Source organism: Leucoraja erinacea, chromosome 12, assembly GCF_028641065.1.
Source record: "Leucoraja erinacea ecotype New England chromosome 12, Leri_hhj_1, whole genome shotgun sequence".
NCBI classification, from domain to species: domain Eukaryota; kingdom Metazoa; phylum Chordata; class Chondrichthyes; order Rajiformes; family Rajidae; genus Leucoraja; species Leucoraja erinaceus.
Genome location: NC_073388.1, coordinates 16,415,084 through 16,430,885, shown reverse-complemented (window position 1 = coordinate 16,430,885; position 15,802 = coordinate 16,415,084). Strand labels below are relative to the sequence as shown.

Sequence of the window (15,802 nt, the reverse complement as noted above, 5' to 3'; positions counted from 1 at the left end):
GGGAGGACATTCTTGCTATTGAGGGAATGCAGCGTAGGCTCACCAGGTTAATTCCCGGGATGGTGGGACTGACATATGATGAAAGAATGGATCGACGAGGCTTATATTCACTGTAATTTAGTAGGATCTGAGGGGATCTTATAGAAACATATAAGAGACTGAGATGAGAAAAATCTTTTTCACCCAGTGAGTTGTGAATCTGTGGAATTCTCTGCCACAGAATGCAGTGGAGGCCAATTCACTGTATGTTTTCAAGAGAGATTTAGATATAGCTCTTAGGGCTAACGGAATCAAGGGATATGGGGAAATAGCCGGAACGGGGTACTGATTTTGGATGATCAGCCTTGATCGCATTGAATGGTGGTGCTGGCTTAAAGGGCCGAATGTCCTACTCCTGCATCTATTTTCTATGTTTCTATGTTTTCATTAATTATCTGTTCTATGAAAGCTTAAATTTTAGAATATAACATGTTCACTTGGTTTTATATATGGTATAAAGGTTTAACATAAACCATAGTTTGTGCTACTGTGGAACACAAAGTAACAATATGGATGCAATGAAATTGGCCTAACTTGGAAAGAATGCATATTGCAGTTTAACATAACATTTTTGCAATGCATGTTTAGGGCATAAGAGCATAATATGGATCAGCAAATGAGTATCTTAATGCATTCAGCATAAAAACATTTAAACATCCACTATTGCAATAGTGTGTTCAGCAGGTTTTGACATTGCAGGCACATCAGTGAATATCACAAGACATAAACACAACCAAAAGAGCTAGACCACATTGTGCTCCTTAGTCTGGTCTTTGGTACGGAGTTTAATTATTATTATTAACCACACAAATCAGAACTAAAGAAGGTTATGAAATATGCTTATGGCGACAGTTTATACATCACAAATGCAATTCGTTTTCAGAGTATCTTCTCTTTCCTCCACTTCCCAAACGTTGCTAGATGGTAACAAAACTCACCAATGTACATAAATGAATAACTGCGGAGCTGCCAAGAATTTCAAAATGCAATCTCAGGATTCATGCTACCGCTACATTCTTGCAGTCTGTTTAATATGTGGTACTGACCCTGAAATTGAAGTGCACGCTATCGATTCACAAAGAGCCAGCTAATAATCTGTGCAATACATCCCGTGTAGACATCAAGATTCAGGAGACAAAACCAATCTTGTCATTTTACCAGCCCCTGAATTATAATTCAAGGAGAAGCATTCTAATTTTCCATTCCACAGCCGATGTCCAGTATCGAAGTGAAAGGATTTATAACAATTTTCTTTCATTTATACATTTCTTTATGCTAAATGCACTGAGTTGCCTTTCTGTGATGATGAGATTAATTCTAACACTCTCCACGACAGGAGAGCAGTGGAATGCTGTGGATGTTCAGATCTCTGTGTGGGTAAACAAGTCATTGCTTCCTCTCTGGGAAATGAATAGTGAACAGTGTATATTGTGCCCTTGAACATTCCCCTCCAGTTGCCAGATGTGCTGAGTTCATAGTCATTCGTCCAAGTAGATTTTGTGCTGTCATTTCCGCTCATTAGTGCTCACACAGAGACTCCAAAGAAAAACTATTAATCCTCTCTATTTACCACAATAACACCCCTTCGTATAAATCAGCCCACATTTGGTCCAACAAAGGAAATCATTTTTTGTTTCATTCATGGTTTAGGGAAAACTTTCACGCTCAGGATTTTAAAAATGAATAATTAGCTGCTGTTTTTCAAATACGTGTTCTAGCCTTTTTATTACATTCTTATTATCTCCCAAAGTCTATGACTATGGATACAGTTTAATTATGGAACTGGAACCACAAAAAATGATGCCCGAAATTCAATCGGATTCTTTTATTTTCAGTTTGCCTATGCAATCTGATTCTCATTAACCTTCAGAAAACACAGAGAAAGATGAACTCCCACTGTATTTCCTGTTCTTCAACAGATCAAGCACAAGACTCACACTATTTCTAAATCATTATCAAATTATCAAATATCACTAATTTATTCCCTGGCCATCATAGCCAGGTCTCCCTTCAGTTTATTTTTATTTCAGTTAAAACAGTCTAGCACATTAGCTTATTCATCAGCATATTCATTCAAACCCATGTTAATGCTCCATTTCATGTCATTTCCTTGATCATACTATGTATGAACAAACATAATAAGTTTGTTTTGTTTAGTTTAGAGATACACCGTTGAAACAGGCCTGTCGGCCAACCGAATCCGCGCCAACCAGCGATCCCCATACATTAGCACTATCCTACACACTGGGGACAATTTACAATTTTTACCACCTACAAATTTTTATATCTTTGGAGTGTGGGAAGAAACCGGAACACCTAAGGAAACCTCACATGGTCATGGGGAGAACGTACAAACTCCATACAGACATTCTGTTGTGCTGCAGCAAGCAAGAATGTCATTGTCCTATCAGGGACACATGACAATAAAACTCTCTTGCCTTGACTTGACTTGACCCGTAGTCAGTATCAAACACGGGTCTCTGGTGCTGCATGGCTGCAACTCTACTGCTGTGCCAGCGTGCCTTGTTCTAAAATATTTGAATCCACTTCATTGGAAGCCTTTGTTTCTCCTGTTATCACCAACTGCATCATCTGAGTGAAAGTGAGCCTGGGTGACAATGCATCAGAGGTGGGCTGAAAAAGAGGGCTGCTGAATGAACTGAGCAGATCAGGCAGCATCCATGGAGGGAAATAGATAGTTGACGATTCTGGTCAAGACCTTTCATCCTGATGCAAAGACTCTTTGTCTCCATTAGGGACTCTTGCCTCCATTAGGGGTGGGAATTGGCTATTTTGAGCTGAGCTTCAAAAACTGGTCCAGGATTAAACATGACATCAAGATACAGTATCACCCATTCTTAATGGCACTACATTTGACCTCCCAAGTAAGTGTAATGTTGTACAGTCCTATTGCTTCCCACCCCTAACTCTGCAGAGTGACAGAAATGTGATTATTATATTCAGTAGAATATTCTGTGCATAAGCACGTTAGTTAAAAGGACTGATGACTAAGAGAAAAGATTGATAAGAGAATTGTGACTAAGGGTCCCCTGGGAAAAAATGATCGGAGCATGGCATTTCAGTAATAGGTTGAGGGTGAGCACTGCACGTCCAAAACCAAAGCCTTCAACTTAAATAAAATCAATTTAAATGGTATGAAGACGGAGTCACATGGAATGGACTAGTAAATAAGCTAAGAAATCAGTCAGTAGATGAGCAGTGGCATATATTTAACCAGCTTGTTAATAATGCGTACCATACATTTATTCCAACTAGAAAGAGAAATGCCATGAAATAAAGAAACCAACCATGGTTAACAAAGGAGGTTAAGGATAGTGTTATATCAAAGGTGGGGCATACAAACTAGCAAAGGTGAATGTTGAACCAGAAGATTAGGAATTTTTCAAGAACCTGCAAAATACTCAAAAACTTATAAGAAGGAAAATGTTTTGAAGTGAAATCTTGCATTAAATAAACAGCTAACACTTATCTTCAGCTAAAGTTTCAGGAGAAAAAGGGGCTAAGGCTAGCGTGGATCCTCTGGTGAATGAAGCTTGGGAATTCATATCACATAGCAAGGTTGTCATTAGTATATTTAAACAATGTGATGCAAGGAGGACAATGACAACATCAACACCCTCATAGTTGGCTGAGCTCACGTGAAAAAGTTTGTTTACATTAATGGAGGATGGTGAGGAGAAAGTCTGAACCATGTGGGGGCATAGTGCCCTGTCGTCTGTGGGCAAGTGAGGAGAGTGTGGTGGTCGGGCCTCTCCTGCCAGCTCAGTCTTGTTCCAAGTGGAGGCACTGGCAGTCGAGAGGTTGACCAGGCAGCACAGCAAAGGGAAGTACAGTTAGTAAGGAGACACCCCATGTCATCCAAGGATGGCTGGAACTGCTTTGGTTTTAAGGAGTATGTTTGATGAGGTGTAGGGTGAGTTGGTCAAACCCTGGCTGTTGCTTCTCTGGCTGTGGTCTCAGCTCAGTCCAGAACACTGTCCAGGTTGCCTGTGATCTCCTACAGGCAGGTGCTGTCCGCGGTGCTGATCTTTAGGTCCTCCTGGCCTATCTGCCATTAACCGGGATTGGAGTGGTGCATAGGGTGCATATAATTGTCACACCAATTATTTGCATTGCTTTTCATTGTGGAGGACACTCCAAATATCCCAGTTGGGCTAATTTCAAATAACTTGTAAAAACCCTAATCATGAGGGGCAAGGTATGAGAAAATGTGTGGGCTTAAGGGCAGATATTCTGCCTGAACCCATTGTCCATGCCTAAGCGTTTAAAGACAGTGGCTACACAGGCACAGGAAATTATTGGTTTACATTTTTCAAACCTCACTAAAGTTACCGTGGAGCGGAAAAGAGCAAATGTGACTCCCTTGATTTAAGAAGGGAGGATGGAAATAGGCAGGAAACATTACAAAATGCTAATGTCAATAATCAAAGAAGAAATAGTTAATAATTTTGGAGAATGGAATCTAATCAAACTAAGTCACCATAGTTTGTTGAAAGACAAATCATGTTTGACAAATCTATTTATGTTGTTTGAGGGTGTAACAAGCAGGGCAGATAGAATAAAAGTTGAAGACGTGGGGTATTTGGACTTCCAAAAGGCCTTTAACCAGGTGCTGCACAAAAGATTGTCCACAAGTTAGTGCACAAGGAGCTCATGGTATTGAAGGAAGTGTGTCCCCATATATTGGAAAGTAATTTTTTCGTAGAGTTTGGGATGAATAGGTCTTTTTCAGGTTGGTAAGATGCAACTATTGAAGTATCCCAGCAATCAGTTCAGGGCCATCCATTATTTATATTACAAACAAGGAGGGGGCAGCATCCAAATTTGCCCATTAAATGGAAATAGGTGGGAAGGCATATTGTGATGAAGATAGATTGAGTGAATGGGTGAAAATGTTTAAATGAAGTTTAATGTAGGAATGTATGAGTCATGCACTTTGGTAAGCAATCAAAATAAAGATTACTATCTAAATTGAAAATCACTACAAATAAGTGGAGCAAAGAGGGAGTTAAGTGTTCTTGTGCATGGATCACAAGTTAGTCGGCAGATACAATAAGTAATTAAAGAACAAATGACTCAATGTCTTTATAGCAAAGGGGTTAGAGCATAAAAAGAAGGAATTGTGCAGGGCCTTGGTGCAGGCAAACCTGGATTACTGCACACGATTTTCATTCGTTATCCTAAGAAAGGATAAAGAAACATTGAATGCTGGCCAAAAGGATTGCGTTTGACCAGGTTAATGCCTGGAATGAGAGGATTGTTCTATCAAAAGTGGAAAAACAGTTTTTATCTGTAGTCTCCGGAATTTAGACAAATGAGGGCTAAATATCTTGGAACATTTACAGTCACAAGGGGTGCTGACAGGTTAGATGTTGAGATGTTTTTACTGGTGAGATAGAATCAAATAACTTCATAGCTTCAAAGTAAGGGCTGGACATTAAAAACCAAGACTCATAGGGATTTCTCACAGAGGATAGTGAATCCTTGGAAAATTCTATCTCAGAGACATGGGGGTTAGATCATTCAAAGTATTTAAAGTGGAAGTAGATGCACATCCGGAAGTGGCGGCGCTGGGAACGGCTGCGGCTCGCCTGCAGTCCGTTTGTCTTTTACTTTTTTGTGTTGTTTTTTTTCGTTTTGTGTAGTTATGTTTTTGGTTTTTAGGCTGTGTTTATGTGGGGAGGGGGGTGGGGGGTGAAACGGGGGCTGCTGTCACTCCCTTCGGGGGAATACGACCTTTTTGTCGTATCCCCCTTCTTTGCCTCCGTCTACGCTGAGGCCTAGCGGAGCCGGCGACCTCGGGACTCTGGAGGCAGCTGACAGGACTCGTCCTGGGCTCGCTCCCGGCCCAGCCCGGGATGGAACGGTGCTCCCGTGAGAGCGGCATGGTGAGGGGCTGGAGTGGCCCAGCCCGAGGGTGGAACGGCACTCCCGTCGGAGTGGCCCAGCCCGAGGGAGGAACGGCACTCCCGTCGGAGTGGCCCAGCCCGAGGGAGGAACGGCACTCCCGCTGGAGTGGCCCAGCCCGAGGGTGGAACGGTACTCACGTGAGGGCGATCCGGTCCGGGGGCTGGGACGGTGCTCCGGTGGCTGGGACGACGTTCTGGCGGCGGTGTCCAGAGTCCTGGGTTCAGCCGCGGGCCGGCGGCTGCGTGTGCTGGACTGGAGGTGTGGCGGCTTCGACCACCCCAGGCCGCAGTGTTTGAACCGGCCCGTTCTCGGGGTTCGGTGAGCTGCGGGACTGTTTATACCATCGCCCGGTGGGGAATCGCCTCAGCGAAGAGGGAGAGACTGCAACCCTAAGATTTTTGCCTCCACCACAGTGAGGAGGTGTTTGGAGGACTCACTGTGGTGGATGTTAATTTGTGTTTATTGTTGTTATTATTGTATCATTGTATGTATGACTGCAGGCACAAAATTTCGTTCAGACCGTAAGGTCTGAATGACAATAAAGGAAATTCAATATGTGGGAAATTGGGGGACGGAGGGCGATGAGTATCTTGTACAAATACATAAGGTCAGAGGAGACGAGGGCCAGATTGACAGGCCAGGCAACATATTTGTGCTTCTATTTTCTTGTGTTATGTAAACCACAATTCTGATCCACATCTTAGCACACAAAATTACAGACCCTTTATTTAGTATGTTTTACAGTTGAATTGTAACTTACTCTAAAATCTGTGCTTCACAAATGACTTACACCCTTTCCAATTGAAACAATCTCTCTGCACAGATCCAGCCACTGGCTCCCTGTCGAACTCCATGCACCTGTTCACAGCTAATTTCTCAAATGTGCTTTGATGCACACTGCCTGTGAACATGGTTATTACACATGACTCATTAATATCACTGGTATAGTTTTGCTCAGAATACTAAACCACCCTGACAATTTGTCCACTGTCTTTTACGAAGCTCAGCATCCTCACCTTTCTTGGAGTCCCTGCAGGTTCCCAGCAGGACACTTCATTCAGATTTGTTCATATTAACATTTGGCTGAAGCAGCAGAAAAGTCAAATACCTGTCATCACAAAACTTTTTTCCACAAACCTTGCACAATAAAGATTTTCAGTTTGCTTTTGTTTACATGAACGTTTAAGTAATTATTTTGAGCATCACATTTTATATATTGCTTTTTTTGTAGAAAATCTCAGCAAAGGAAATGTTCATAGACAGGCTAGTCAAATAGAGTTAGCTATTCTAAACCCAGTTTCAGCTCTCAGTCCAAAGTCCTGCAGGCAATGGAACCTGTAATTATAATATGCGACAAGGTTTTTGGCTTTCAGGCAAGTTCTTAATCTCCACTGTTCCTTGGTTGAAATAAAATTCCTCAAATATTCTCTAATACCTCTACGATGAACTTTAAATTGATGTGGTTTCTGTTAAGTGAAATATGTTCTTGCTGTTCATTCGCTCCAGGCTTCTCATGGCTTAATGTACATTAATTAACTGTTGCTTCCAGCTTCTTTGTTCCAAAGGAGAAAATGTCAGCATATCCACATTCCCCTCATAGTCAATGTTCTCTTGTCCAGCAACAATGTCATAAATCTCCTCTGCAACCTCTGTAGTCTTATACCATCCATCCTGCATTGTGGTCACCAGAAATGTATGTGTTTTTACCTTAACTGGTGCCTTGTTCAACTCAAGCTTAAAGTTCCTGCTCTTAGATGGCGCTGAGCGATGGCTACCTGTCTTGTTTTCTTCCTTCTTTGTTGTTTTTAGTCCATTGGTAAATGTATGTTTTAGTGTACATTTAGTTTTCTATTATATGGGGGGTGGGGGAAACTTTTTTAATCTCTTTCCACAATGGAGATGCGATTTTTTTCCGTATTGTATCTCTGTCTGCGCTACGGCCTAACATCGAGGAGCTGGCAGTCTCTTGTTGGGGATCGACTTTGCGAGCTCAAACCGTGGGAGTCTGCAGACTTAACATCGCAGAGTTGGTGGTCCTTTTGCCAGGGATCGACCTCTGGAGCTCAAACCGTGGGAGTCTGCAGACTTAACATTGTGAAGCTCGCTGTCCCTGGTTAGAGACCGATTTCGGTAGCTTCAAGCCGCCCCAAGCGATCGGTTACCAAGCTCTCAGATCTGGGTCTCTGCGCATCCCTCTGCAATTGGATTCTCGACTTCCTCATCCATAGACCACAGTGTGTCTGTATTGGTGGAAATGTGTCAGCCTCGATAACAATCAGCACGGGAGCACCTCAAGGCTGCGTGCTCAGCCCCCTGCTGTACTCACTCTATACTCATGACTACATAGCCGGTCATAGTGTGAACTCCATCATCAAGTTTGCTCACAACACCACTGTAGTGGGACGTATCACTGATGGGGACGAGCCAGAGTACAGAAGAGAGATCGACCGACTGACCAAATGGTGCCAGCACAATAACCGGGCCCTCAACACCAGTAAAACCAAGGAACTGATTGTGGACTTTGGAAGGGGTAGGATGGGGACCCACAGTCTCATTTATATCAACAGGTTGATGGTGGAGAGGGTCAAGAGCTTCAAATTCCTGGGCGTGCACATCTCTGAATATCTCGGTATATCAAGGAGGACTCTCTCTACCTTCTACAGGTGCACAGTAGAGAGCGTACTGACCGGTTGCATCGTGGCTTGGTTCAGCAACTTGAGTGCCCAGGAGCAGAAAAGACTACAAAAAGTAGTAAACACTGCCCAGTCCATCATCGACTCTGACCTCCCTACCATCGAGGGGATCTATTGCAGTCGCTGCCTCAAAAAGGCCGGCAGCATCATCAATGACCCACACCATCCTGGCCACACACTCATCTCCCCGCTACCTTCAGGTAGAAGGTACAGGAGCCTGAAGACTGCAATGTCCAGGTCCAGAAATAGCTACTTCCCCACAGCCATCAGGCTATTAAACTCAACTGAAACAAATCTGTGAACACTAATAGACCATTATCTATTTGCACTTTATCTGCTAATTTATTGATGTGTGTATATATTTATATAATGGTGTATGGACACACTGATATGATATATTCTGTATTCATGATACTATATTGCGTTGTACTGATGCAAAGCCAGAATTTCATTGTCCTATGTGGGACACATGACAATAAACTCTCTTGACTTGACTTGAGATGTGCACATCAATGGTGCACATTACTGAACATAATGTGCATAAAAATGCTTAGGGTATGCTCGGGCGGCACTCGTAGTTTGGATCGCATCTCTTGCGCAGTAAAGTTGCTGCCTTTCTGCGCTTGCAGCGCAAGAGACCCGGGTTCGATCCAAACTACGAGTGCTGTCTGTATGGAGCTTGTACGTTCTCCCCGTGACCGCGTGGGTTTTCTCCGAGATCTTTGGTCTCCTCCCACACTCCAAAGACGTGCAGGTTTATTGGTTAATTGACTTGGTATAAGCATAACAAAAATCTCCCTAGGTAGATACAAAATGCTGGAGAAACTCAGCGAGTGAGGCAGCATCTATGGAGAGAAGGAATTGGCAACGTTTCGGGTCGAGACCCTTCTTCAGACTGAAAGTCTCCCTAGTGTGTGTGTAGGATAGTGCTAATGTGCGGGGATCGCTGGTCTTTGCGGACACGGTGGGCCGAAGGGCCTGTTTCCGCGCTGTATCTCTAAACTTAACTATCGGCAAACTCGGTGTAATGTCAAGCAGCACAGAGGAGTTTAACAACAAATTGGTGGTGTAATAAACAAGCGGAGCTTGGAGTATATCTCTTCCAACTGGCAGATAGTGGCAACTTCATTACCCCTAACAATGATAAGGGTTCTGATGCCAACATCTGACCTTTCAATACAGATAATCAGAAAGTACACATTGTGTGAATGTTACAGATACTGTGCAGAAGCTTAGGCTTTAGTTACAAAAGGTCTGTTTGCTGCTATGCTAGCCCTGCCCCCTCTCATCCAAGCTTAACCGTCTTGGCTGCAGATAGCAGTGTTTAACGAGGCTTGCAGGGTATCACAGCAGCCCAGAAACCCGTCCTTCTTAAGATTACTCATGTTGTTGAGATATTCACTGGAATGAGTCAACGTCTCAGTGGATCACTCAGGGTGACAGCACTCACAAGCTCTCTCCAGAACATCGCCAGCCCACTTGCTGGGGCTTGTCATCCATTCAGCTTAACTTTTGTCACCATTCCAAAATTTGTATTCTGAAACCACTGAAAGAGGGCTGCAAAGATGCAGTCGCACAGAAGTCAGAGAACAACACTGAAGAATGATTAATTGACATTGCCATTAAATATGCCATGACTGGATTTATAAATTTGTTTTGGAATATTTGATTTGTGTTATAATTTGCTCCTGGATTATGAACACTGTGATCACATCAGAGAGGAGGATGAGGTCTGGGAATTTTAGACAACAGAATCATAGAGAGAGAGATACAGCTTGGTAATAAGTGCTTCAGTTCACCAGGTTGATGCCAATCACCCATTTACACTAGTTTATTTTAGTTTAGAGTTTCAGCGCAGAAACAGGCCCTTTGGCCCACTGAGTCCGCACCGACCAGCGATCCCAGCACATTAACACTATCTTACATACACTATGCACGAGGAGATTATATCGAGCAGCACCCGCAGTCGCGATTGAACCCAGGTCTCGGGCGCTGTAAGGCAGCGACTCTACAACTGCACCAACGTGCTGCACTAATCCTACATCATTTTTTTAAATTCTACACACATTCTCACCAACTCCCTCTTCATTCTACCACTCTGCTGCACACAACGGGTAATTTACAGTGACCAATTAACCTACCATACCACATTTCTTTGAGATGTTGGAGGAACCCAGAGTACCAGCATGGTGGCCTAGCGGTAGAGCTGCTGCCTTTTAGCACCATAGACCCGGGTTCGATCCCGACTATGGATGCTGTCTGTTGGTACGTTCTCCCCGTGACCTGCGTTGCTTTTCTCTGGGATTTCCGGTTTCATCCCACACTCCAAAGACGCACAGGTTTGCAGGTTAATTGAGTTCAGTAAAATTGTAAGTTGTCCCTAGTGTGTGTAGGATAGTGCTTTAGTGTGCTGGTAGGATAGTGCTTTAGTGTGGGGGGTCGCTGGTGGGCCCAAGGGCCTGTTTCCGCGCTGTATCTCTGTCTACCAAGATGAAATCCACATGATCACAGATCTCTGGTGAGGCATCAAATCTACTAGCTGCACCACTGGGTGGCAACAAGTCTACTGTATCAAGTTGGATGAACTTGGCCAGCAACTAACTCTCCAACTTGCCTGGACTTTGTTCTCATTATGATAAGGTTGCCCAACCTGCTGTGTACCATCACAGACTTGATATCTGCTCTGTTGAGATATAGCAGGTATCCTCCAGAAAATCGTTTCGCCGAACACCTCCGCTCGGTCCGCAATAACCAACCTGACCTCCTGGTGGCTCAGCACTTCAACTCCCCCTCCCACTCCATATCCGACCTCTCTGTCCTGGGTCTCCTCCATGGCCAGAGCGAGCAACACCGGAAATTGGAGGAACAGCACCTCATATTCCGCTTGGGGAGTCTGCATCCTGGGGGCATGAACATTGAATTCTCCCAATTTTGTTAGTCCCTTGCTGTCTCCTCCTCTTCCTCAGCCCTCCTGCTGTCTCCTCCCATCCCCGAGCCTTCGGGCTCCTCCTCCTTTTTCCTTTCTTCTCCCCGCCCTCCATCAGTCTGAGGAAGGGTTTCGGCCCGAAACGTTGCCTATTTCCTTCGCTCCATAGATGCTGCTGCACCCGCTGAATTTCTCCAGCTTTTTAATGTACCTTCGATCTTCCAGCATCTGCAGTTCCTTCTTAAACACAAATCCTCCAGATGTTTACAGCTAGTAGAATATAGGCATTGCTTCAGCATGTTAATGGTATGCTCTTACAGTTTACTTAGTAACATGATGTCATACGCATGCTCCCCACTTGTGGGTTGTGCACTGGCACAGTGGGCTAACATGCAGAGGCACAAGTTTGATTCACATCATGGCAACGGTAGAATTGAAAATCACATAATTAAATAAACTTGGAAATGTACCGCTAGTTGTAATGTTGATAGCAATTATAATCAACAGATCATTGTGAATGTTAATATTCTCCAGGGAAGGAAGGCTGCCATCCTTACTCAGTGCAGACTAGGTGTGACTGGATCCAAATGTGTGGTTGACTCTTAATTGCTCCTCAGTCAATTTGGGATGAACAATATAGTGAGTTCTCCCTGCAATGTACACATCTCAAGAATTATTTTTCTATCACATCATCCTGTCAACTGATAGCCCTTGCTGACCTGTAACTGTCCTGGTGACTTAGCATCCCAGTGTACTGTTACAGAATGAATCCAATGTGATAGAATGTGAAGCCCAGAAAAAGGAGTGAATAAATATTATTCACTTCCAATAGTCATTCAGAGTTAACTTATGGTGTTCACAAAGCCACATGTGTGCAGACAATGACCTGCAGAGAGACACAAGAATCAGCAGATGCAGGAATCTTCAGTAAAACACAAAGTGTAGGAACTCAGCAGGTCATAAGGTCATAAGTGATAGCTGCAGAATTAGGCCATTCGTCCCATCAAGTCTACTCCACCATTCAATCATTGCTGTTCTATCTCTCCCTCATAACCCAATTCTCCTGCCTTCTACCATAACCCCTGACACCCGTACTAATCAAGAATCTATCTATCGCTACCTTAAAAATGTCCATTGATTTTGCCTTCTGTGGGGGGGGGGTGGGGTGGGAGATTGCAACCTTCACATGGTCCATCCTGTTTCAACGAATGCAATCAACCCGGCGTGCACAATCAAATATGTTCAAATAGAACAAGTTGTCCTACACCTTTATGCAGTGCATGTCATACGCAAGAATAAGAAGCCTTCTGTGGCAAAGAATTCCACAGATTCACCACCCTCCGACTAAAGAATTTCTTCCCCATCTCCCTCCTAAAGGAAGATCCTTTAATTCTGAGGTATGACCTCTAGTCCTAGACTGTCCCGCTAGTGGAAACATCCTCTCCACATCCACTCTATCCAAGCCTTCAGGCAGCGTCTGTGTAGGAAATGGATGTGACTTCAGACTGAAGAAGGATCCCAACCGGAAACATTGCCTGTCCATTCCCTCCACATATGTTGTCTGATCTGCTGGATCTTCCATCTGAACACATTGAAGCTTTCAGCATTCTATTCAACAAGTTCAGTAACTCACAGATTTTCTATTTTCTTCAGAACTATCCAGCTCTTCTGTAAGGTTATCTATTTGTATTATTAACTCTTTATTTTTTAAATCTAATGGGCATCATCAGGATTGGGTTGATTATACTTTTGTTTCACATTTAGACAACCGGTCTGTCCTATATTGTACAGCATCCTTTTGTTTTTTACTCTCTCTTTAACCTATTAACCAGACATTGTCATTGCCCGAGTCATCCAAGCTACACCCTATCAGACACATTCTTTGCATCATCAATCCTTCTCCCCTGCTCTCCAATTTAAAACTATTTTCTTCTTAGCTTTGCCATCATTGACAAGAAATGTTAACCGCTGAATGTCCCCAGTTCCTCTGTTTTTAATTACTGTTGTTACACCCCTAGTATCTATCCTTTGTTGTTATTATTTGGACAGTATCAAAATCTCTTCAGTGTGAAATACTCAGACTGCTTACAGAAAGCAAGAGCATCAATGTATGCAAGAGAATATAAGATAATCTTGCATAGGAGCAGGAGGAGGCTGTCCAGAACATATTAGAGTTTGCTCTGTCTTTTGTCAATGTATTGCATTATACCCCATATCCCTTAATTCCGATATTCCCATATCCCTTGATTCCTTTAATGCCCAAGAAAATTAACAACCACCGTTTTGACCTCTGAGAGAATTCCAAAGATTCATCACTCCTTATAAGGATAATTTTTTTCTCATCTCAATCCTAGACTCCTTAGCTAATGAAACGTCATCCCTTCATTCAGTCTGTGAAACCCTATAAGAATTTTGTATGTTTCGCTGGGATTTCTACACATTCTTTGAAAATGGAGAGAATATTGGTCTAACCAATCTCTCGTCATATGGCTAACTCACTATCACTGGAACCAATCCAGCGAGTCTTTGCTCTAGGGCAGGTATAACCTGTCTTTGGTAGGGAGGGCAGCAGCAGAATTAGGCTTGGACCAATTGCAATAACACTTATGTCATATCTATATCCTAGCCAGTCTATATCCAAATCTGCTCCTAGATTTTGGTGGGAGCAATACCAGAGACCAACAAATTCAATTTCCCTGGTAACAAAGCAGAATTTTAACAGAGTCATACATTCAAAACAATTTACTAATTCAATATATATCTGTATAACTCCTGATGCATCAATGGTTTCATTTTCTCATGAAAGACATTATTTTGGAGCAAAAATACTTTATGCCAGCTGATAATGTTCTTTCATTGTCCAAAATTATCAGATAAAATATAGTTAGTTTTTCTTACCCAGGACACCAACACGGTAGTTGAGGGTGATAACAATGACATTGCCATAGCTTGCCAGTATGCTGCCATCGATCATATTTCCTGTTCCCTCCATGTATGACCCTCCATGAATGTACACCATAACTGGCTTGGGCCCGCTGTCACGAATATCTGAAAGAGAAGGAACAATAGAAAAGACAAGTGACACCGCGCTCTGGTTTTGGTCATGATGAAAACAATTAAGGTTCAAACACACTTTGATCATTGGAAACCTGCAGAGATTAAATAAAAGGCACCAACTTATCACCCAGCACCAATGTTTCATAAGCACAGGGTACTAGGAGATTGGGACCACCAGGCACCAACTCACAACAACATGATAATCATTAGGGCTCAAATACTGCATTCACCAGGCACTAATGTGCCACAGTGGAAACCAACATATGATAAATACTGGGCAACAGTACACCTCAATCATCAGGCATAAGTAAATGTGCCAGCAGACACACTACAGATACCAGGTGTTAAGTTCCAGGCTAACTGAGTACAGATGGAAAATCAATGATAGTGTGGTGAAATTTTTATTCTTAGAAAAATTGTAAATTGTAAAGACAGATCACAACAAGTCAGTTTAAAAGAATGTGAAATTTAGCTGGTGTGTTACTCTCATTGATAGTTCTCTGGTCAGCAAATAAACATGGTGAACAATGAATGGATGGTCACTCTGCCAGTTCTGACCAGAGCAGTTACTTCCCATGTTTTATTTGTCTTGTAGACTCTTCATTGAGTTTCAAGGTGATATTTAGCATTAGGGGATGGTACTGCAATTTATGCTGTTAATCATTATATTCACCAATCTCAGAAATAATGTAACCCCATTTGAAATTGATCTAAAATTTAAAACACCTTGGTTTCAGTCGGGAGGATATGCTATAGCTGGCAATTTCAAACCAAATGTGCAAACTAATATGCGTATCGACCGACAACAGTCATTATTCAAAACTTTGGCAATGATGATACTTTCTAATGACATAACTACATTGTGTTACAATTACTTGTTGAATTGCGTACAGTTTTGGTCTCCTAATCTGAGGAAGGACATTCTTGCCATAGAGGGAGTACAGGGAAGGTTCACCAGACTGATTCCTGGGATGTCAGGACTTTCATATGAAGAAAGACTGGATAGACTCGGCTTGTACTCACTAGAATTTAGAAGATTGAGGGGGGATCTTATAGAAACTTACAAAATTCTTAAGGGGTTGGACAGACTAGATGCAGGAAGATTGTTCCCGATGTTGGGGAAGTCCAGGACAAGGGGTCACAGTTTAAGGATAAA

General features: G+C 42.8%; 1 protein-coding gene across 3 annotated transcripts in view; it reads right to left on the bottom strand.

The window, feature by feature from the left end:
- The window catches only part of nlgn3a (neuroligin 3a), a 232,911-nt gene that overhangs the window by 79,920 nt on the left and 137,189 nt on the right, over window positions 1–15,802 (bottom strand). For all 3 annotated transcript variants that reach the window (XM_055643648.1, XM_055643649.1, XM_055643650.1), the window contains one exon: window positions 14,488–14,637. In XM_055643648.1, the coding sequence (XP_055499623.1) occupies window positions 14,488–14,637 (150 nt within the window). The remainder of the gene's footprint in view (window positions 1–14,487; window positions 14,638–15,802) is intronic.